General features: G+C 42.3%; 1 protein-coding gene across 1 annotated transcript in view; it reads left to right on the top strand.

The window, feature by feature from the left end:
- Window positions 1–24,936, top strand: part of ank3b (ankyrin 3b) — a 124,311-nt gene that overhangs the window by 74,520 nt on the left and 24,855 nt on the right. The window contains exons 19-29 of the mRNA XM_053639734.1: window positions 295–393; window positions 2,653–2,751; window positions 2,858–2,956; window positions 4,750–4,845; window positions 5,487–5,559; window positions 5,727–5,786; window positions 11,392–11,515; window positions 14,371–14,473; window positions 18,700–18,806; window positions 21,340–21,564; window positions 23,740–23,894. Coding sequence (XP_053495709.1) covers window positions 295–393; window positions 2,653–2,751; window positions 2,858–2,956; window positions 4,750–4,845; window positions 5,487–5,559; window positions 5,727–5,786; window positions 11,392–11,515; window positions 14,371–14,473; window positions 18,700–18,806; window positions 21,340–21,564; window positions 23,740–23,894 — 1,240 coding nt within the window. The remainder of the gene's footprint in view (window positions 1–294; window positions 394–2,652; window positions 2,752–2,857; window positions 2,957–4,749; window positions 4,846–5,486; window positions 5,560–5,726; window positions 5,787–11,391; window positions 11,516–14,370; window positions 14,474–18,699; window positions 18,807–21,339; window positions 21,565–23,739; window positions 23,895–24,936) is intronic.

Here is a 24,936-nt window from a genome sequence, read left to right as displayed (position 1 = left end):
CTTCTTCTTCTTCTTCTTCTTCTCCTCTCCCTCCTTTGTCTTGTTCCTCTTGTTCTTCTTGTTCTTCTTCTTGTTCTTCTTCTTCTTCTTGGTCTTTTCCTTCTCCTCCTTTTCCTATTTTTGTCTTGTTCTTGTTCTTCTTCTTCTCCTCTCCCTCTTTTGTCTTGTTCCTCTTGTTCTTCTATTCCTTTATCTTTTTCTTCTTTGTATTATTATTATTATTATTATTATTATTATTATTGTTGTTGTTATTAATAAACACTCATCTACATTTGTTGTGCTTGTGTGTTTAAGAGTGGGCTGACTCCTCTTCACCTGGTGGCCCAGGAGGACAAAGTGAACGTAGCTGAAGTGTTGGTTAACCAGGGTGCCAGTGTGGACCCCGAGACCAAGGTACACTGCAGCACTTTTCCACTGACATAGCAAGTGCAGCTCTCTGACCTCTAGACTGTAGAGCTAATGTGAAATACACTACATGCCTCATAGCAACACACACACACACACACACACACACACGCAGTCTGGCCAGTGCTATCACGCCTTACTGCAGGGCGTATTAACGAGAAGTGGCTGAAGGTCATTGGGTGCAGGGAGGAAGCGAGTCTGGCAGCTTGTATGCTGATCAATACTCCACACGGCACCGAGTACACACTGACTCTAAACACTCTACACAGCCTTACAGAAGCACAATCAGAAGTGAGGAAGAAAAGGAAACCTCCCTCACACAGCACTGAAGGTAACAGAAGGTATATAGAAAGAGATTAGAGTAGCCTAGGAGTGATGGAAATGCTGCCTACTAATCAGAAGTGCACATTACTGTATGTACTAGGGTTAAATCCCAGCTTCAAACATGCGCCAGTGACTATGATCATGACTATCTCCTTATCTTCAGCGTATCGATCAGGCGAGTGTCCACTGCTCGTCCGTGTACACAAAGGGATGCTGCATATCTTCTGGCTAAAAAAGCTATGGCATGAGAAAATGCACGCCTCATGACCTCCTCTGATTCAAATGCAGACTGAATTGCCAGTTTATTAGGTACACCTGTATTACCTTTGTACACAAAAAAAATATATTTCGGTCTAAAACCTTGCCCTTACATGTACTTCACGTTTAAATTATCCATTAAACTTAATCACGTCAACGGGAACGTATATTCATTTAGTCTTTTATGTGAATTTATTTAACGAGAGGCATAATACGACTAAGCAGATTTACAGTATCTTGTGCTTAGCAGAGGTACGTATGTGTTTCTCAATGTATACTCATTCATGGATTCCGGTGGATCCGGAATCCTGGGAACACCGAGCGCAAGGCAGGAAAACACGCTGGAACGAACACAAACACACACATTTGTACCTCGTTCGTTTTTTTGGGAGGTGAGAGGAAACCGGAGAACCCCGCGGAAACCCGTGCAGACACAGGAGAGCATGCACAGACGGTAACCCGAGCTCAGGATCGAACTGGAAACCCTGAAGCTGCTGTTGGATGAAAATTATGACAGAAATAAAACACAAGGGAGACAACTGTGGGAAAACAAGGGTTTTCCCACACGCTAAAGTTGGTAGCGTGTATTCAGGTCCAGGCCCGTGCCATGGAATGAGAAAGGACTAAAGGGAAGTTGCCCAGCTGTAGGAAGATAACAACAGAGAGATAGGATTTAATCTTTCACTCCCAGCCATAAGTTTCAGGTGTAACATAGGTCAATCTGCTGTCTTGACAAATTTATAAAGTACACAGAATAGGTACAGGGAATCGTATCATAAGTTACTAACACTCACTTACTTTGTAACACACACACACATACACACGGAAGATATGTATACACACTAGTTAGATGAAATAAAGATGGTTAAAAGAAATAAACAGAGTTTATACACGTACCCATAGTACAAAGCAAAGGAAGATTAAGAGATGGTTGAGGTCCTCACTTGTTAACAGTCAGATTAATAATGACCTAGGGAGCTGAAGGGAACCAAAACCAGTTGGAAATAAGGGAATCGAAAATAAGAAAAGCAAACATAATGGGCCTCAGAAAATACCTAAAAACGCACACAATGAGATTGGAAAGAACCTAAAAATGAGGGTTTTTTTTTTTTTTTTTTTTAACCACCTGCACCGCTGTGTGTTTTAAGTACACAAATTTCATTCTGTTCTTAATGTTGGTGTAATAGTAACGAAGGCTATGGCAACACACACTATCACGGCACCACCATGTCAATCCCAGTGCCGCTCTGGAAATGGTTCACTATCCAAGTAAGTGAGTGGTCCTGTGCTGCCCCCTTTCCCTCAGTATACAAGCTACAGGGGTTTGACTACAGTCAGTAAATGAAACCAAAAAATATATAATAGACCCAAGAAGTGTAATTACAAGCCAAACATACGTAATAAACGGCCTAATAAAGATCTGGTACCTGGTAACTAACACATCGCAGTCAGCAAACGCTGAGTTCAGAAGCGCATTTATTTATAATAAACGCTAACATGCGCTTGAATGAAACATGAAAAGCAGTGCTGTAATGTAGAAGAGGGACACGGGAGGAAACATTGATACAAAGTGCATCCAGAAATAACTGGATCACTAAGCGAACGGTGCGATCTTTCATCTCTCCGTTTCTCTTTTCCTCTCGCTCGCTCTCCCTCTGTCTGCAGATGGGGTATACTCCACTGCATGTCGCCTGTCACTATGGCAACATAAAGATGGTGCACTTCCTCCTGAAGAACCAGGCTAAGGTCAACGCTAAAACTAAGGTAATTACAAATGATGACAGGTTCAAACTGTGATATTATATTTGTATATATGTATATTAATTACATCTATGATATAAAATGTGCTGTTCTGGCTGTGTTTGTGCAGAACGGATACACTCCTCTGCACCAGGCTGCGCAGCAAGGCCACACACACATCATTAACCTTCTCCTGCAGCACGGAGCCTCGCCCAACGAGCTCACAGTGGTGAGTGGATATGGATCTGCAGTGAATGCTGCATTCATGTACTAGCATTAATGGGGGGAAAAATGGAAATTTAGGTGGTGTTTTTTTTCTTTTTTTATCAGTAGAACAGCACAGGAAAGGAACCACAACCAAACATTACATTTAAAAATTTTTTTTTATTTTTATTTTAACAAAAGCTGTACTATACAACAAGCACTATATGGTAGCGTGTATTCACAATCTATTAAAACCCGACCTTTCTACATTTTCCTAGCAATTTGTACATGAACTTGATCATTTCTGTTTAGTCCTTTACCGGATGAGTCATCACATTTTCTACAGTTGCATACGCCTTGCGGAATCTGCAAAATGTTCATCATTTTTTAATAAATTATTTCACATAACAGATGTTTACATACAGTATAGTCCACAAGACACGATAATAACTGAATTTACACAAATGAACCAGTTTAACAGTTTACACTACGCTTGATTATTAATCCTGTGTGTCGTTACCTGGATGATCAACGACTGTGTTTATGTTTCGTGAGAGTTCTTCATGAGTCCATTGTTTGTCCCGAGCAGTTAAACCAGCCCACTGTTCTTCAGAAAAGACCCCTTTCAAACAGCGACTATATGATGTCGAGATCCGTTTTTTCACACTGAGGACGACTGAGGGACTCGTACACGACTATTACATAAGGTGCAAACACTCACCGACGCTCAAGAAGGCGACACGATACATTAAGAGACAGGGGGGTGTAAACTTTCGAACAGGATGAATGGTGTAAAATTCGGTTATTGTGTGAAATAGCTTATTCAGGGAGGTACTTAGGAAAAAAAACCAAAATGCAATCTTTTTTGATCATTCTTTTCTTTTCTTTTTTTTTTAAATGATTAACATTTTGCAGATTCTTCAAGGCGTATGTAAACTTATGACCTCGGCTGTACATTACTGCATGTATGACATATCGTCCATGTTCCAAAGTGGGTTATTTCCCTATACAAGCATTCCCCGTAGAGGTGTATTACTCTTCCACTACAACAATATTGACCAATGTTGACGGTATGTTACGTTTAACGTTGTGGATTAACGTTTGTGGTCATTTCCTCACCAGCCAGATAAAAAAAAAAATTCATCTCGTCATATAATTAAGAAACCAGAAAGTGCAAAGACTTTCCCATGGCTGAAAACGTCCAGACTGTTGCATAGCACTGACACTGGAGACTCCTTCCCTACATGTTAAATAAAGACTTGTGGAACTCATTTATAAACTTTTATACATTTTCTTTTGTCAAAATAGCAACACATTTTTAATCCGTTTATTATTTAGTCTTCCATTATGTGGCGCCTTCACCATATAGATCCATGTTAATCGGTTGTTCCTATAGAAACGATAACACATTAGCTTGCGATTTTCCGAAATCACCGCAGATTTGGTCCAAGACGTGTCTTGTGACGTCATCGCAACGCGCGTTCAGCCAAAGCCCTCTTCAAGTCACATGCATTGAACATGCGTACAGCTAAAAGGTCTCATTTCATCACTGCGAAAGACTGCAGTTTCACCAATTCAAGTAGTTTTCCGCAAAAAAAGTTGTCACAATAAAAATTTAAAAAGCAGCAAAACCAAGCATAAGTCACAAAAAAAACAACCCGTTGCCTCACCTCACGCTAAATCTGTATCCAGACCACCTGTATCCTCCTAAACACTAATTCCAGTGTAATGATGGCTCCTTCCAGACCTGTGCTGTACGCTATACGTAACTGGGTTTGATCTGATATGACATCATGTTTGGTTTTCACTGGTGTACAGAATGGAAACACAGCTCTGTCCATCGCCAGACGTCTGGGTTACATCTCGGTAGTGGACACCCTCAAGGTGGTGACAGAGGAGACCCTGACCACCATGGTGAGTCTGCATGCCCTACACGTACTGTACAGAGCGCTTCTCATTCCAAACGGCAGTGATCGATTGTCGAATCGAAATCGAATGAGATCGATTTCAGATGAAATTATTAGCGGAGGGAAAATGAGCAGGATCGTAAGGCAGAAGAAAAATTCTTTACATTGGTTTACATCCAAAGTACACTTACAAGCGAGGAAATCCTAGCAAAGCGATATATCAAGCAGAGAACTAGCATGTAACTAGTGCTACCATACAAGATTTATTTCTTTTTTTAATTGAGTTCTAGAAGAGCAAACTGCACAGAGTAGAGGTGTAAAAGCCGGTGTAAGTGCAGATTTTTGTGTTTTGGGGTTTGTTTGTTTTTTTTTTTGAGAGTGCGGACAAGTTAGGGATTAGTTAAGTGTTCACGGAAGAGCTGGGTCTTTAGCCATTTTTTGAAGATAGTGACGGATTCTGCAGTCCGGATTGATGGTGCCTCAATCATGCCTCACTGATGAGGCACTACCAGGCGTGTTGAGGGAGAGGGGTGCTGTTCCAGACAAGGTCTTGTACATGAGCTTCAAGGCTTATTCAAAGCAATACCGATACGCAGGAACTGAAAACAGGCCATGCAGGTCTTTTTAACACTGCTCTTTTTTTTGCAGACGGTGACCGAGAAACACAAGATAAACGTTCCAGAAACAATGAACGAGGTTCTGGACATGTCTGATGATGAAGGTAAGCTTTGAGTCCAATAATGACTCGTTATATGCTTTATTAATTGGTTTTCATGAATCGCTTTAACGCCATTATTTCTACGCCACTTTTACCTCAGATATTTCTAATTTTTTGTTCATCCACTCACATGGATATTCATCCTAACACTTCATGCTTAAATCACGCAGTTCGTAGAGCCAATGTACCCGAAACGCTCAATGAGGACTATATTTCAGATGTCGAAGAAGGTATTTCATGTGTGTGCGTGTGCGTGTGTGTGTGTGTGTGTGTGTTTTCTGTTTTTATTGCTTTTTTTTATTGCTCTAGCTTTTCTGAGTCTCACTCTAAACTTCATTTTCTCACTCTGAACTAACTACGTTTATCATCCTGCATCGCTGTACAGCGAACAAAGCGCCGGGTGCTTAATATTACATGCTTGTTTACGCAAGTATCGCTTCTCTGCTGCATACATTTCATTTCTCTGCTGGATTGGGGAAGATTTCACACTAGAGCTGCAACAACTAACCGATAAAATGGATAATAACCGATTAGGAAAATCGTTGCCAACGAATCTCATTATGGATTAGTCGGTCTACGTGCGGTACGGGGGAGATTTACTCACTACACACACTACATTACTCACTCTTCTACTACTTCTGTTCCAAAAACACGCTTTGGAGAGTAAATACTAAAGTTGTGTCCCAAATGACATACTATACACTTACACTATGCTCTATGTACTCTACCGTCTAGTGCAGGGGTGGGCAATCTTATCCGGAAAGGGCCGGTGTGGGTGCAGGTTTTCTTTCCAACCAATCAGGAGGCACACCTGATTCCACCTGTTTAAATCAGTTGATCTTGGCTTTCAATAGATTCAGGTGTGGCTTCTGCTTGGTTGGAATGAAAACCTGCACCCACACCGGCCCTTTCCGGATAAGATTGCCCACCCCTGGTCTAGTGTATGAATTTTAGGAAGGTAATATCATCTCAAATATAACACTAGCGGTTTTTTACTAAAGTGTAAGCCGTTTCCTAGTCGATGGCGCATGACGTAATGTCACGCCGCTAGCTTTAGCAGATACCCGGCGTCACTGACAGTGACTTTCTTCAGTTTACTGTTTATGTCAGCGTTACCTTTTATAAAAAGTAATGCATAAATACTATTACATAATATAAACTGTGTGTGTGTGTGTGTGTGTGTGTGTGTGTGTGTGTATTGGGTTCTTTTCAGTCTTATATTAATTGGACAAACAGTTTGTAAAGTTTTAGTCTGAAGTCTATAGTTGTAACACTCAGTTTGTGGATTTTATTTTAAATAAACGATACAAATGGTACTAAAAGTTTGCCCCCCCCCCATTCCGATTAATCGAAAAAATTATTGGCCAACTATATGAAAGGATTATGAAAAGAATCATTAGTTGCAACCCTATTTATGACATAGCTATTCTGTGAACTCTGACTCAGTAGGCTTGAGTGTTTTGTAGCGGTATATAAAGCTAGGCTTTTAAGGAAAGTTAAATAGCAGCCCTGCTCCCGTTATTTAACAACGGGACAGTCGCACTTCCTTTGCTGTTTCTGAATAGTGTAACGTTTCCACAGCGTTCTGATTGAATAAATAATGGTGTTTATACATGGGCAGACGAAGCAGTAGCTGTGCCATGGGGATTTCATGTCCGGGCTAGCTAATAAATGTATTATTTGTCCTCCCCTGCTACATGTCATAGAAAAGAAGACACATTTTTTTTTTTTTTTTATAGTTACAGTGTCTTTAAAGCTTTAAAGAGTGCACATAGCCAGTGAAGTGCTGTATCTACCGTACACTACCCTAAAATATTGTGTTTAATATCCTGAAATCTCCAGTCCTTATTCATGCACAATACTGTATACTGTATATACAATATACTGTCACACAATATACTGTATTTGCGGATTATCAGTTTCTTCGTGCTTTTGAGAACGCCATGCTACTCCAACAGTTACATGCTTGGCCATAACATAACATGGAATATAACCACTCGTAGCCATTCTAGTGATAGTAAGCAGTACTACAGGACTACATGACTGTTTTTTTTATTTATTTATGCATTAAATTACTGTACAATAACTTCTCTGTAAGGACGCAATTAGAGCTTAAAAATGTTTCTTTTTTAAAGAAAAGTATAAACTAGGCTACACCAATAGGGGTCTCTGAAGTACTGCTTTAGAGGCAGTACACAAATTCTGTAGCGTAAAAATGCCTTTTACATTACAGGGTCCTCTGATCTTTTTTTTTTTTTTTTTTTTAAGAAATAAATTAGTTGTATAAGTTGCATTACTTAGTCCAGATATAGTGAATGTTTACCTAGTTTTACAGACTGTGCATGTGTGTGTGTGTGTGTGTGTGTGTGTGTGTGTGTGTGTGTGTGTGTGTAGAGACTACTGTGGGGTCCAGTTACTGTTAACTGACACTCGTGCAAGCTCCCATGATTCCACTGACATAACTCCGGTGGCTTCTCATTTACACGTATAGCCAGCGCCTGAAATAAACCCTGTTATTTTGGCCGGTGTGTTTGGATTCATTAGTGAACATGCGTTGACGGATTCTCTAAATGCGAACGCCTGGTGTAAGGTCAGTATTCTTTTCTGTGGTATTTGATCAAGGGGAAATGAACAGCATTTTACGTTTATGCAGTTTACAAAGCTACCTGGGAGACGAATGCAAAAGGCTGCGGCTGAGTGCGGCGTATACCGCCATACCTGATCTTCTTCTTCTCCCTTTCACTCTGTATGTGTTGGAATGCTCTCCAGCTGAGGGAGTGCCAGGGTAAGGCCAGCCAAACTGCCAGCTACTTCATCCGCCAGCTGTCTCATAATGGCCTCTGCTGATCTGTAAATCCATGCAAACGTAGATGTATTAATTAGGGATTTTGAACACACAAACATTTGACCTGTGTTGCATGGTGGCAAATTGGGTGGTCGCCTCACACCTCCACGATCCCAGGTTCAAGCCTGAGCTCGGGTTCCTGTCCATGTGGAATTCTCACCGTGTTTGCTGGGGTTCCTCAAACCTCCCAGTAGGTGGATTGGCTGCACGAAATTGACCCTAGGTGTGAATTTGTGGTGCTTTGGGATCGATGGACTGGCATCTTATCCAGAGTGTATTTCCGCCCAGGATAGGCTCCAGATCCACTGCGACCCTGATCAGAAAAAGAGTTTACAGAAGATGAATGAATAAATGACCAAGTCAACGGTTTTTTTATCTGAAATAATGTACCCATTGGAAATGTGTATAAAGAAGGCCCAGGATATGAATACGGTGAGGAATTCCAAAAATGGAAGCAAAATCTGTGAGAGGAAATGTAACATTTTAAAGCGCACCTATTATGGTTTTGAAACTTTTGTTTTAAAGGTCTTATATAATAGATTTGCATGCATCCGAGCTCAAAAAACACTTTAACGTGCTCATAATCCCCTCCAGTGTCACAAACGACTCATTCAATGATCCGTTCTAAAGGATTCATTCTAAACTCCGCCTTTCAGAGCATACTCTGCTCTGATTGGTCAGATGTCCCAGTCTGTTGTGATTGGTCTACCGCTGTCAGCGAGCAGCCGATGAAGACCAGAGGCGGGTTTTTTGTTACAAACCTACGTAGGTTAGTACAGGAAGTAAGTCTGGAATCACTAATGAATCGTTTCAGCTGTTCAGAATCGGTTCCTTCTTTTGGGAGTCAATAACTCCGTTTGTCGAGCGCTTTGATTTTTGAAACTTTGCAGACGTTTTTACATTCACAAACAGCTCCATAACGCACTACATGAAAGGTCATATCTGAAAAACCATAATAGGTGCACTTTAAAGGTGTGCATAAACCAAAAAGTGACAGAAGTCGGAAGCTTTCGTTTCAGTTCTATTAAAGTCCCCAGGAAATCATTTCTATAGCGTCTGTAGGGAATCAGAGTGACAGATGTTAAAATCATTTTAGGAATGATTTTATTACTGTTGAATTGCACCTCCGAGGTTGAGGGTTCGAATCCCACCTCCGCCCTTCTATGTTCTCCCTGTGCTTTGAGGGTGTTCTCTGGGTACTCCGGTTTCCTCCCCCAGTCCAAAGACATGCATTGTAGGCTGATTGGCATTTCTAAATTGTCCGTAGTGTGTGAACGTGTGTGTGATTGTGTGCTGTGATGAGTTGGCACCCCGTCCAGGGTGTCCCCCCGCCTTGTGCCCGGAGTTCCCTGGAAAAGACTCCAGGCTCCTTGTGACCCCGTGTAGGATAAGTAGTGAGGAAAATGGTTGGACGGATGGAATTTTCACGTTAATTAGCGATAGCCCAGCACAAATTGGTGTGATTTGGAGTTGAGCCGGAGTTTGAACGCTGGAACCATGTGTCTTTCCTGTGTAATAAAGGGGCCTGGGGCAGGTGGCTGGCGGTCCATCCATCCATCCCTCCCTCCCACCCGGCTGTGTGTTCTCCTGCCTGTAAAGGGGTTCTTTTGTTCTTTATACTGTTCCTTTGAGTCAGATTACTGAGTACACCTAGTCCCCCAGAAAACCCCCCCTACACACTCATTCTCCATTGTCCTTTAGTAGAGGGGCTATGGGACATCGAGTATCCAATCACAGAGTGCAGAGCGTTTCGTTGAGTTCTATACCACCCCTGCCGTGACCTCGGAATTGCTGAGCTCCCGCGCAGTTCAAACTCTCGTCAGCAGATGAGGGGTGTATATGCAGAGAGTTTGTGTGTGTGTGTGTGTGTGTGTGTGTGTGTGTGAGAGTGTGTGTGCAGAGCTAACCGGAGGGACTGTCGTTTTTCGGGCAGTCAGGGGGAAGGGAGCGGGCTAATGCGGATGCGTCCGTACTGTGCGTTCCTCTGGATTTGTTCTGATTTGAGCGTGTGGATTTCAACTGGACGTATGGACTGAACAGGGAGGAAGTGGCCTTTGAAACGGTGGAGCGACGCTGAAGGAGGGTCATGACCACTCAGCTGTGTAAGAGTTACTCTGAGAGGTGCTGCAGCTGCTGCCCGGGTTTGTTTACGGCAATCTGGGCTGGTAGTGTACGATAGATTTAGCACTGCAGCACACGCATGGCAGCTCAGGCGAGAGAAAGCTGATCTGTGTGTGTGTGTGTGTGTGTGTGTGTGTGCTCAGAGAGAGCTGCTCAGAAAGGTTTTGCTGACGGTTAAGCTTGTGGTTGAAAGCCAGGCAGCTCGGAGGGCTAGTCAATGGTACGTGGTTTTTTGTTTTGTTTTTTCTTCTCTTTTCCATGACAGAGTGTGTGGGTGTAGGAGGAAAATTCTTTTATGTTAAGTAAACACTGTACAGGGGATAAAATGTGTGTGTGTGTGTGTGTCAGTAATGGTACAGCAGAAGAGGTTTCATGGGGAGGGGTTGCTGTGGCGATGAGCAGCAGGGGAGCAGGATCCGCTTTGTCACTGCTGGAATGCTGCACCCCCCGCGCCTCCCGCCTCCCGCCTCCCCCCCCCTTTCTCTCTCTCTTTCTTTCTCTCTAGTATGCACTTGCGCTAAATCTTTGTCTTTTAACCCAGCGAGTCTCTTTACTGGTTGTGAACTTTATGTGTATGAATGCCAGAGTTTACTGTCTCTCGATCAAACTCACTAACTGCCGTCTGGGTCATTCTTACTTTCCTCTGGATACTCAAAGTAAAAAAAAAAAAACAAAAAAAGACACTGTAAATATCTGTCCACTTTTCATGTGTTGATAGAGTCAAATAAATGAAGAGAAAATAACAGTTCCATGTCTCATTTAGTGAGTATTGACCGCCGATTTTACAGAGCTGAGAGTGTATACTGGGGTATACGAGAGGACGGTCATTCCTGGGCAAGGTTTTTATGCTAACTCTGTCTGGGTTTTAGGTGAGGACGTGATGATGGGGGACACGGATAAGTACCTGGGCCCCCAGGATCTGCGCGAGCTAGGGGACGACTCTTTGCCTCAAGAAGGCTATGTGGGTTTTAGCATCGGAGCCCGATCTGGAAGGTAACGTATATATATATACACATACACCAACCCACATCCCGCCGAAATGCATTCTACATAAATCTGAGTTCTATTTAACTATGACGTGTGTTGTTTGTAACAGTATTACGTAACATTGAGCTAAATGTCTAAAGGTTAAGCTCAGACTATAAAAAGTCCCGACATGACAGTGGCTGCCAACATTAGAACCGAACTATCTTCAGCATCAATACACAATAAATAATATTAACAAAATAACAACGTTGACATGAATTGTTTAAATGTTAACTAAATACACCTAATGTTTTACTAAAGCTAAATACAGTCATGATACTCTACACACAGAAACCCAACAGTGTCCTCGCTAACCTTATAACAGACTTGCAGCGATCATAAATAAATCATTTGTTTATACTGATTCAAAATATAATGATAATAATGAGTCTTTATTGGTCACATATACATTAGAGCACAGTGAAATTCTTTTCTTCGCATACCCCAGCATGTCAGGAAGTTGGGGTCAGAGCACAGGGTCAGCCATGATACGGCACCCCTGGAGCAGAGAGGGTTAAGGGCCTTGCTCACGGGCCCAACAGTGGCAGCTTGGCAGTACTGGGGCTTGAACCCCTGCCCTTTCGGTCAGTAACCCAGAGTCTTAACTGTCAAGCCACCACTGCCCCTCAAATATCCAGAGTACTGCGAGGCAGGGTTACATTACAACGTTACTACATTTTGATAACTCTGGTTACGGTATCGTGTATCAAACATCAACTTAATCCAAGTGTTCTACTTTGTTAATGTTACCTAGGATGTATTAATGCTGAAGTACCTGCTTTGTTCATTGAGACGAATGAAAGGAACCTTACTGTAGATCATTATCTGGACATGATTCATCATTTCTAATCTGCCAGCTTCTTTCAGACAGGACGTTATCATGTTCATGGCATGTATGGAAACAGCACAGCATTCAGACCTATGCCTCGCACAGACCTTGAGCTGAATGAATAGGGTTTATCCTGTTATCTCTTCTATTTTTTTTTCTCTTCCTGATTGCTGGCTTCTTGGCAGCCTGGCCAATGTTTACACTATTACATGCCTGCTGCCTCCATACTACACACTAGCCAAATGTCAGAGTCACGTGGCTAATGTTTAACCTACGCGGAGCTGGGAGTAAAGAAGTTTCACACAGGCCAGTAAATCAAACTGGTATACTGAATGGAGTTAGAACCGTGTTCATTTATCGGCCCACGCATTCACCGCGACGTTTGATGATATCATACTAAAACTGAATAAAGGTTTATCTAGGTCAGTGCGGGCTCGGTTATAATTCGGTCCTTCCTGTTTGACGCTGGAGGACCTCTGTTTCCTTTCAGTCCTCCTTTTAGCAGCATCTGCCAAATATCTGCTTGCTATGCATGCTCTTAGACAGCACTGCAGATCTCCTCTCGGTTTGAACACAATCCCCCAAGAGAGTAAGATTTGTTGACAGAAACATACTCGTAACGAAACACCGTAATCCGGATTCTTTTTACGTCATGTTTTTTTGGGGATATTCCACGCTGAATGAAACCACATGTAGTTCGAGAAGAGGGGCTCGGGAGTGGGTCTAAGAGTGTGTTGCGATGCAACTGCAGAACATTACAAGCTGCTGTCATACAACCACTGCATTTTGCTCGCTGTCTGATTCATTGCTTTCGATCTCCTCTGTTCCTCCTCTGTCCTTCCTCCACCATACCGATTCCTTCTCATAGTCCTAGAGTCAGGTAAGAGGGCATGACTGTGGATTTTGATGTCCCCCCCCGCCCGCCTCCTGCACAACCCCACCCCCACCCCGCACCCCGCACCCCGCACCCCCCTCCCAAATCATCACGTCATGGAAACGTCCGCCTTTCGATGTCCTTCATCTGTTCGCTGTTCGTTTTTATAAGAAATTACAAACAGAATGTGCTGACAAGCAAAAAAAAAAAAAAGAAAAGCGTTTGCTTTTTGATTCTGGGGAACGTTTTGAACTTTGTGTCTCTCGACCTAAGTTCAGATTTCAGCCTGATGTCATTTTAAGCAACTCTGCCTGCTCTGAGCTCTTCAGCCGTTGCGCTTGCGAGACTCGTTTTTGTTTTTTTCCTTTCAGTTTTGATGTGAATCCATTTTTCCCCCCTCATGTGGCTTCCAGGGTTGCATGGAGCTCACAGACACTTAACTTCCTGTTCTGATCTTTTCCATATTTTCAGACCGATATTTTATTAGCAATAAATTCACCGTTGGAAATTTATGTGCGGCAAGCGCGGCTTCAGTTTACAGTGCTGATTTTGCCTTGTCATACTGATTAGTACGTACTACAGATGTGTGCTGGGAGCACGAAGGTCAGTCTCGTAGGAAGGTACTAGCTCAGGGAGGCTTATTTTTAAGAAAGGCCCCGCCTTCATTGCAGCATCAAATGGCAATCTATTTCAGGGTCAGGATTCTGTAAGAGAATCCACAGACCGCTTATTGATACACATTTCTATTACTACTTGTTTACGAAAAAAGGATCATACAAATTACGTAGCTTGTGTCGTACATATAGTCATAGCATTACGTTGTTAGTCATTTCTAATTTTCTCCACATATCATTTAGATTACACGCTGCTCATTAGTCATTCACCACCACACGTACATCTCTATTCTCTCCATCGTTTTGCTGTCTCCACTTGTGCTGTCGTTTTTCTTTTGAACTTGTGCGCCAGTTTCCCTGGAAGCTGCATGCAGTAACAGGTGTGTGTTTTATTTTGTGTGTGTGTGTGTGTGTGTGTGTGTGTGTGTGTTTTGTGTTCATCTCATTGTCATTGCCCCGCTCCCTCCCCCGTGCACTGTGTGTGATATACTGTGAATGCCAACAGCCTGCGCTCCTTCAGTTCGGATAGGTCCAACACACTGAACCGGAGCTCTTTCACCAGGGACAGCATGATGATCGAGGAGATCCTGGCACCCAGCAAGGACACGGTATGCCTCCTATCCTCTTCATCCTGTTCTTATGCTCTGGTTCGCTTTACTTCTGCCAGGAGCTGACTCAACACTTTTGCTGTTTAGGAGTGGCGTGATTTTGTTTCTCAACCGGGTCTTAATCGGAATATTTCATTTTACGTAGTTCAGAACTGACGCACGGTTACACTGATATTTCCCATAATCCAGAAACGTGAAAGGTTTTAAAAAACGTAAACTTGTTAAATAATGTCAGCTAGTAGCAAGATCCTCAAATCCGTTATCATTTCCAACGACGAGGTGTTGATTAATGATCTCTTACAGCAGCTCTGAAAGTAGTTCCAGCTGCAAGGTGTTGTCGTTTAGATAGTAACAATTTACACAGGGGCTTACACAGCGGTCGCTCCACATCCATTTAAATGGTATAAAAAGTGCGTGTAATCATTCATACGATATGTTGAGTTTTCTGAAAGGAGTCTCCGTAACTATCCGACGTAGAGCTGTAGTCTTCCACCATGGGAAAGTCTCCAGGATGGATGGCTTTGGGGTTTCTCAGTAACATGACAAGCTGCACGTTTTTGTCTTCGAGCGTAACAATAAACAGCTAAAAAAGGTCACGTGTTGTTTTGTTCGTTGACAGATTGCCCTAGTATAAGAACAAAACACTTGTGCTATTCATGCTGCTATTAGAAAATACCCAACTTCATGCGGTGATGCATCACACCACCCAATGTTAACCCTCCCCCCCCCCCAATATTCTGCCTAATTTTAGTCTTGGTCAATTCCCACCAAATCCCACCAGTTAGGTCTCCCCTATCATACAACAGCTACCAACCCAGGAGGGAGAGGGCTGTCATGTGCTTCCTCTGAGACACATGAAGCCAACCAACTGCATCTTTTCAAACTGCTGCTCCTGCTGCATCATGGGGTGGAGTAACACACTCAGACAAAAGCGCTATCCGCCCCCTTCTGTATACATGAGCTCACAGATGCCCGTGATTGGTTAGTGTCTCTGTGATTGATAGTGGATAGAGAGTATGCCACCCTTTCCACCAAGAGAGCACGGCCAGTTTTGGCGTTCTTACATCGGGATTCAAACTCGCAGGCTCCGGCCAAAAGGGCGAACGCTCTTCTGTTGCACCACTCTGCAGACCCCCCAGTGTTGATTATTTTCCTATAACAGCACTCCCCATTGTGTTTTACTTCTTATACGTCACCCTTAGTCTTTACTCTGAGAAAGGCCTAGTATGTGCTAAATCCATTAGCAAGCCATACCCCAGATTCTTGTGATTTGAAACAAGAGGCTGTGCTAAGGTGGACTCCGAGAGGTCCGAGTAAACCCCACCAGGCAGCAATTCCATCTAGGCTTGTGTCTGTTTGTTATACTTCATTCGGGGGGGATGTGCTCCTGACAAGGTGAGAATTCCTCGGTACAGAAAAAAAAATTCTAAATGTTCTTCCAACCTAACAAAACAAATAAACAAACAATAATAATTTTTTTTTAAAAAACAGAAACCCAATCCCAAGGCACTCTTTACTACAAACACCCTGTACTACTGTTGGACAATTTTCATCCAGAAATGTCTAAAATACAGCAGGGTGTGGTCTACATAGTTTAAAAACAATACAAAATGTCTACATGCCTCCATCATGGTACAAACTGTAGCAAGATATTTTCTTCTTAAATGTATCCATTAATTATGTTAGGGAAAGGAGTAACTTCAACCAATCATGATTGCTTGATCGTGATGAACCGCTAGTGGGCCATAAAAGGCTCAAAAATTAGAATAGGATAAAATACTGTATACGGGTTTTCACGTTCTCGTTTCTAAACCCTCAAATCTGACTCTATATTAAATCTATATTTCTTCTGTGTATTTACTTATATTCTTATATTCTACTTGTACAACATGTTTCTCTTGGTTGCCCCTTTGTAAGGCCTATGTAGACATACCCAAATATGCTAGATAAATGGTATTGTATTCATAGGCATACAATAGGCATCTGTATTAAAGCCTTTCTGATTATTCAGAAGAGTGCCTTATTATCTGCACAACAATCTCTTCAACAAAGAGCGCCTCTAAACCACTGGACATTCTAGTTTCTCTCGTTTGCCTTCTTAGGGCTGTATTCAGAGTTGGCAACTTACAGTAAGATTAAAAGTTACATCAGTATCTACGTGAGGAAAGTTACTCGTGTTCAGAGTCGGGTTATGCAGCTCAGATTGTTGGTAAATTGTGGGACGGCCCATTCAAATGATTCAAATCACCTGCATATAGTTCGGGATCCGAGGTTGCCGGATTTGGCTTCAGTAGAAGCATTTGTGTCTTCAGTAGTGTCTAGACTACTGTTTTGAAACAGAATCTCTTGCCTTTAAGCCGCCACAAAAAAAAATGAGGAGATGTGGAGTGAAGAAGGAACTGGTGTTTTCTTCTTTGCTGTCAAATGGAATGTTCCATCCATCCATCCACCTTCTATACCGCTTATCCTTTTCAGGGTCACGGGGAACCTGGAGCCTATGCCAGGGAGCATCGGGCACAAGGCGGGGTACACCCTGGACAGGGTGCCAATCCATCGCAGGGCACAACCACATACACACTCGCACACCCATTCATACACTACGGACACTTTGGACATGCCAATCAGCCTACCATGCATGTCTTTGGACTGGGGGAGGAAACCAGAGGAAACCCCCGCAGCACGGGGATAACATGCAAACTCCACACACACAGGGCCACGGTGGGAATCGAACCCCTGACCCTGGAGGTGTGAGGCGAACGTGCTAACCAAGGCGAACTAAGCCACCGTGCGCCCCAAATGGAATGTTATGTCTTTAAAAAGTTTTTACAATTAAAAAATGAAAAAAACAAACAAAAAAAAACGACCGAAATACTGTATGAATAAGACGATGGCAAGCTTTGACGTAAACATCCTAATCACATTACTCACTGCAAATCTGCTTGAATTTAACTTTTTATACAGTTTATTGTGTGCACAACTCAATGGAGCCATGAGATACTAAATCGAGGTCATGAACTTGCACTGTGTGTGCAGGATGTAGGCTATTTTATCTCAGTTTTAAATCACTATTTTTAAAATGACAAAATAATGCTAATTCGACATACTCTCCTGTAAAAAAAAATAATAAAAACCAAAAAAACAAAACAAACCAGGCTTACTTTAAGTTACTGCCTTTCAATTCATATCAATGAATTGTGGCATATTGATATATCCAATATTGGCTTCGAATGGCATTCCATTGTTGTTGTTGTTTTGTTTGTTTGTTCTTTTGAGACGGTTTACAGCCCAAACCATACATTTCAGTGTGAAATATTGTGATGACATCAAAATTATCAGACAATCGACTGCTCCCCACGTGCTCTGATACCACACAAGACTAGATTTGCATGTAACCGAGATACACCTCTGTTTTAGGCAAACTCCACCACATGCATGCAACTCTCACACAAATGTTTGCGGTCCGAGTACCATTGTGTGTAATTTCAGTATTAACTCCCCACTACGAAAACGTGTTCATCAACTCTGAATACAGTCCTGAATCAACTCTGAATATACTTTGTTTTTTTGTTTTTTTTATTCCTAAGGAGAACTATGTGTTTAGCTCAATGAGTGCTCATTACAGTGTGTTTAAAAACCATTCTCTTCTTCTTTAAATGCTTCAGGCTGTCTGTAAAGCGATGCACTGCGTTGTTGAGCCCCATAATAAGGTATTCAAGTCAATGAAGGATGCAATATTATTTTGCCGATCTTCAGCTCAAATGCAGGCAATATACGATGTGAAGAAAAAAAAAAAAACCCCACAAACAAAACACCTGCATTTGCATAGCGGCCGTTAAGCTATATGATGCCTGAATTCCCTCAGCTGTCTGAGAAGCATTGTTTATTTGCTGCTCTGTGATTTGTCGCCCAGTTTTCACTGCTTTAGAGTATTCTTCACATTATTTGCTTCTGAAGTTTCAGTTCCTACTCTCCACTGCCCCTACAACCTGTTTTAAATATGCATGTATTCTTTGGACGCTTTGTGCCATCAGCCGCTCAGTGAGGTGATAAGTGTGGGGTTGAGATGCTAATTGCAATGTAGGCAGCACGTCTCAGCTCCACAACACTTCCCTTCGAGCGCTGTTTTATTGCCATGCATTGAAATTGAGGTTTTTGTTGTTGGGGTTTACCGCCCAAATAGAGTATTGACTGTGTGTGTGTGTGTGTGTGTGTGTTCTCACCCTCAGCATCTGGCTGTAGCTAAAGAGTATGACACTGACTCTCTGAGGCGATACAGTTGGACAGCCGACACCCTGGACAACGTCAACTTGGTCTCCAGTCCAGTTCACTCAGGGTAAGACGTGCGTGTGTGTCTAAAATGACATACGCCAAAATTCTATTGTAGAATAACCAGTCTTTTCCAAATGCATATAATGTTCATGCTCTCTCCTCGATTGTCTCTTCTACTGCTGTTCATGGATCCATCACCTGTCTGTCCTCTGTGTTCCTGCAAATGAATAGCATTGCTCTGGTGTTGTTGATGAAACTTGTTGATTTCATCCTTCCTCCGCTGTTCCGTTTTTTTTTGTTTGTTTGTTTGTTTCGTTGCAGTGTTTCTACTCCGCTTCCTCAGTATGACTCCAGGTGATGACGGTTGTGTCCTGTGATTACACTTTCTTTCTTCTTCTCTGCCTGCTGTTTTCTTTCTGTTCTTCTACACCTACAGAACAAAACTAAGTTGAACTATGCCGGACGAATCGGTAATACATGACCACTAATCTGATTGGACGAGCAGCGTTTTTCATTTCAGCACTTATATCTCCTATAACCGCACTCCGCTAGTTTGCTGTTATAATAACCTCCACTCTTCTGGGAAGGCTTTCCACTAGATTTTGGAGAGTGGCTGTGGGGATTTGTTCTCATTCAGCCACAAGAGCGTTAGTGAGGCCAGGCACTGATGTCAGGATCAAGTCACACAGCGACCATGGAAAAGCATGTCTTCATGGACGTCGCTTTGTGCAAAGATGCACTCTAATGCTGGAACAGGCCTCTTAGTTCCAATAAAGAGAGATCTTAATGCTACAACATACACAGATATTGTAGACTATTCTGTGCTTCCAACTTTGGAACAGTTTGGGGAAGGCCCTCGTATTTGTGTGATGGTCAAGTGTCCATATACTTTTGGCCATATAGTGTAAAGTACATAAAGAGCTTTTAAAACGTATCCTTCAGAAGACCCTCGAACTCGCACCCTGATCAGGTCTTGTGCAGAGCTGTAAAACTCCTGCAGGAACACGGATTGCCCCTAACACTGATTAGTAATCAGAATCACAACCACTTTCTGTGTATGAGATTCAGATGGCTTAAAGACATCAGCATAATCCACGTGTCAAGTTTCCGAAACAACGACAATGAACTTTTTAGCCAGTCGACTAAAAAGAAAGTTCATATCATCATAATATCATCATTTCTCAGTCTTGTTTGAAGAAGTCAGCGACCAGTAAAACAAGATGTCCTCGCATGATTCCCGATGAGCTCCAGGAATTCTGTGGTTCTGCGATGTCAGTCAAATCAAAAGTAGGAGGTTCCTGGCCACAAATCTACCATATTCTTTTGCAAACGCTAGCAGCCTGGCTTGCAAGGCTAATTTCAGACAGATGACTGTTTTTAAAAGGTCAAAAAGGATTGTATAAGGCCTTGAATCCAGTACAGGCTTAAAGTCTTTATTGGTCACGTATACATTACAGCACAGTGAAATAATTTTCTTGGCATACCCCAGTATATCATAAGTTGGGGTTGGAGCGCAGGGTCAGCCGTGATACAGCACCCCTGGAGCAGAGAGGGTTTTCTCAAAGGCCCAACGGTGGCAGCTTGGCAGTGCTAGGGCTTGAACCCCCAACCTTCCGATCAGTAACCCAGAGCATTAACTGCCAAACCACCACTGCCCATTGTGGCGGCTGCCTTGCAAAGTACCACATGTTAACCGCACCACTGGTTTGCAGTTTTCCATAAGACACTGATTTGTGATCAGATTCACAAACTCAATTTGTTCACCAAGTAAAGCATACGAGATTAAAGTCGTGTGAGGGATAACTGCAGTAGTGGACGACCATGATTGTATTTTTGATACATGGGTGACAGTTGATTTGAATGTTTTAGATACGGATAGCTCTGACGGTATCTGTTCAGTAGGCTCTCAAACAAACTCAGTGCACTGATCAGTTCAGGCACCGGAGCTTACAGATGTATCGTGAAGGTGTTGAAAATCATTTTGATTACCAACGTTAAAGAACCCATCAAGAGAAACAGAGACGTTTCGATATTGACATACACATGATAAAATTCCAGTTGCTGAATAAATCATTCTTGGTGAAATCACCAGAAATGAAAGCCATGCGACCAGTATTGTTGGTCAAAACTCTTATTTCCTTACCTGATTTTTAAAAAAGCACAGAAACACGTTTGAAGACGCTCTTTTTTCAGTAACACTATTTTTTTTTTTTCTTCCAGTACCACTAAATGACCACTTTTGCTTGCAGAGTGATCTACCTTGGCAGTTTGCGAAAAACTTTGACTTATAAGCCATGCTTGTTCGATTGTTATTATAAATCAACAATAAATAAGGATCTAGAGATTTGCATCTCCCAGACATACGAATGCTGTCACATGACACACCATACCAAATGCCTCCATGAATAAACTGCCAGGGCTGAGCTCTCATGGTCTCACTTTCTAGCCTCTCTTCTGGTTTGCTTCTTTCCTCTCTGGTGTTTGGTTGTGTGAGTTCTTTATCACAGCATGGACACGGTTCTCACTGGTGATCACTGAAGGGCAAAGCCTCTTTCCCTCTTCCCCTTTTCATCACTGTGCCATGTTGCTCCTTACAGGTTCCTGGTGAGCTTCATGGTGGACGCTCGCGGCGGCTCTATGCGAGGCAGCCGCCACAATGGGATGCGCATCATCATCCCACCACGCAAGTGCACAGCCCCGACTCGCATCACCTGCCGCCTGGTCAAGCGGCACAAACTTGCCTCACCACCGCCCATGGTGGAGGGAGAGGGTCTGGCGAGCCGCCTGGTGGAGGTGGGACCTGCTGGAGCTCAATTCCTTGGGTAGGTCATGCAATTCTGCCATTCCTGTGTTCTTGTTTCTTCTTTACTCCCCATTTCCATGAAACCCATCTGTGTTTGGAGCGTGTGGTGGCTAGGAATTTCGGCAGTGACTAGCGTCAAGCCAGCCTCTGATACTTGACAGTAATGCTGCAATATACTGCAAAGTTCAATGTAAGCCCACTTCATTTGCTATGTCCCAGTGATGTCATCCTCCACGCAGATGAGTGAACTTCCCTTGATCGTGTGAGCAGTAATTTAGAAACAGTAAAGACTTCTGAAGGAGCTCCACCATAACGAATGCACAGTAGTGACTATAGTATGTGGAGAGGTTTAGAAGGCTAGCTTAGTTGAAGTGACTAAATGAAACACTAGTATTCCTGCAGCAATGACGGACTGTTTTGTGTTCCTCCTTTTTGTTCCTCTAATTGCTGCATGGATGTTATTCAGTAAACTCCATCTTCCCCGAAAACTCCCCTCTCTTAATGAGGGCGAGAGCTTCGTTAGCCGAATCCTGCAGCTTGGGCCTCAAGGAACAAAATTTGCTGGGTAGGAGTGTGCCGCTGAGAAAAGACGACACTGCTCTTGGTTGAAGCCATTGTTGGTTTTTTTTTTGTTTTGTTTTGTTGGGTTGTTTTACTTTCCAGTCACCTGTTTCTTTAAGGCTTTCAGCTGACTTAGCGAGGTCGCTGAAAGTGGATCATGCTCGCTGTACTGTGCTTGTTGGGCATGTTATCTGCTGCTGTTATGGCTGCCAAACTTTTGCCCATGTTTGACCAAACTCAGACTCCCACTGTGCCATCCCATGTGGGAGATGGATTCATTTGCTCTTTTCTTTCTGGAGAAGGTATCATTCTTCTTGCAGTTTCAGAGAAAGGCATGACAGTCAACGCTGTACAGAATTATACTATAGGAATAAAATACATTACTTGATGTACCATACAGAATGGAGCTAATATTTATTATCACGTAAGATCATGAAATGCAAAAGAACAGGAGTAACATAGTTAAATATACTGAAAGTCAAAAGTTTTTGAACAAGCAATGGTCTAATTTTTTTATTTTTTTATTTATTTATTTTTAAAATCTAATTAAACTAATGAAAAGGCCTTTAACTAGGCCTTTGTAGCACATAGCATGTATTTGTCTTATATTTGATATAGGCTCAGCTGGATTATCCTCCTAATGCCCCTACCATTAAAACAAGCACTCATACATTTAAGAGTCCATTTAAGATAACTCTCTAGAGATAAATATTTAGATCCTTTATGGAACACTTATTTAATATTGTTCTGTATTTAACTGACATTCTGCCCCTGAACCTATATGTGTTGAAAAACTTCTGACTGGCAGTTTATATGTATTATTTTCATGGTACCTTCTCTGGGATTATACATTGAATGTAATTTTCTTTTTTTTCTCATAACTCAGTGTGGACATTGTCTTGCTTGTCTGTATTTAAATGTCAATTTATATTTATATACAAATGCATCTATTTGACAATGTTAGCTTTAACTTCTACTGTTGGACAATCTAATCTAAATTACTAACGTATGCTGAATTGTTAAAAAAAAAAAAAAAAAGAACCTTCTATTTCTGTCTATATTGTACGAATTAAGCAAATGGATTAGATCAGTTTCTCAATCCTCATACTAGAGTACCCCATGTCCTGCATATCTTGGTGGTTTCCTTCCTCTAACTCACATAGTTCAACCTAGTTTAGACGTGTTAATTAGCTGATGAGTTGAATCTGATGATTTGGGAGCAGGGACAAACAACCAAAAATGTGCAGGGTGGTGGTACTCCAGTAGCAGTATTGAGAAACTCTATATATAAAAAAAAGACTTTAAACGTTCTTTCTTAATCCTTTTAGTGCCCAATTTGAAATGTTGCATTCATTCAATCAGCCTTTTTAATCGTTTGTCTTTTTGCATCTCTTTACAATTCTGGGGGTTTAAAGCACAAAGTATTGACGCTTGGTGGACATTAGTATATATCCCCGTGTGTACAGTAAATAAAGACTTGTATATAAATGCTCTTATTATCAGGTGTACCAAGTGGTCCTCTTTTGCACTGCTGACGTATGCCCCACGCATACAATCACCAGTCATTTATCAGTTGAAACGCCACTTTAAAAGTATAGTCAGCTCTTTAGTGGTATATGATCTGTCCTTGCAGCCCTGTGATAGTGGAGATCCCTCACTTTGGCTCCATGAGAGGGAAGGAACGTGAGCTGATCATTCTTAGGAGTGATAACGGAGAGACTTGGAAGGAGCATCAATACGACTGCAAGACCGAAGCCCTCAATGAGCTGCTTAATGGCATGGACGAAGGTAGGACACGCTAAGAACCTATAATTAGAATAGTTTGACTGTACCACCAAGAAACATCCATTCCGTCTCTAGCATCTAAATTCATATTAATGTGATTAAAAGTAAATCAGCAAGCATTTGGTGGAAGCTTCCAACACTTGTTGGTTGGAATTCTCCATGAGCAGCAGTATCAATAACAGCAATAAATGACAGGAATAACAAGAAAGGTGTGGTCCTGAAGTCCTTCAGAACAGTGTGACCAGTGGCAGTTTTAGCACAGTGGTTTAGATGTTGGACTACTGATCTGATCGGAAATCCCAGCAATGCCAAGCTGCCACTGCTGGGTCCTTGAGCAAGGCCCTTAATCCTCAAATACATGCATGTAAATGTGTGATCACATCTTGTCTAGAGAGCCAGCCATCCTCTGAATGTGCAGTTTTGATATGTGTGAAATATTCTTGCGTAGTCATTGACCTTGTCATTCTACTGAAGGCTCTGTCTGTGTAGTGGTTCACTCCAAAGCATCTGCTAACAATGCCTGCAGTATGCCAGTGAATTCTTGGCCTTGAACTTGGAAAGCATTAATGCACAAGCTGGCTATATGGCTAAACATTTCAATATACACTTACACTCGCCAGCCACTTTAATAGGTATGCAAGTATCCAATCAGCCAATCATGTGGCAGGTCAAGAGAAGTTAACAGGTCAAGAGCTTCAGTTTTGTTCCCAATTTCAGATCACTGGGTTGAGTAGTTCAGAAATTGCCGATCTCCGAAACAGTCTATAGGGTTTACACGGAATGATGTGAGAAGCAAAACAAACAAACAAAACACATTCCCGTGAGCAGCAGTTCTGTGGGCGGAAGCATATTATTGATGACAGAAGTCTCGTTCAAGCTGACAGGAAGTCTACCATAACGCTGACAGATAGTCTACTGTATCAGATCAGGCAATATTTTTCCAATCTTCAACTGTCCGGTTTTCAATAATCCTGTGCCCACTGTAGACTCGGACTCCTGTTCTTGGCTGACAGGAGCAGATCCTGATGTAGTCTTCCGCTGTTGT

This window comes from Ictalurus furcatus, chromosome 13 (assembly GCF_023375685.1).
Source record: "Ictalurus furcatus strain D&B chromosome 13, Billie_1.0, whole genome shotgun sequence".
Classification (NCBI taxonomy): domain Eukaryota; kingdom Metazoa; phylum Chordata; class Actinopteri; order Siluriformes; family Ictaluridae; genus Ictalurus; species Ictalurus furcatus.
Note: the sequence above shows the minus strand (reverse complement) of the source record. Positions and strands in the feature narration are given on the sequence as shown.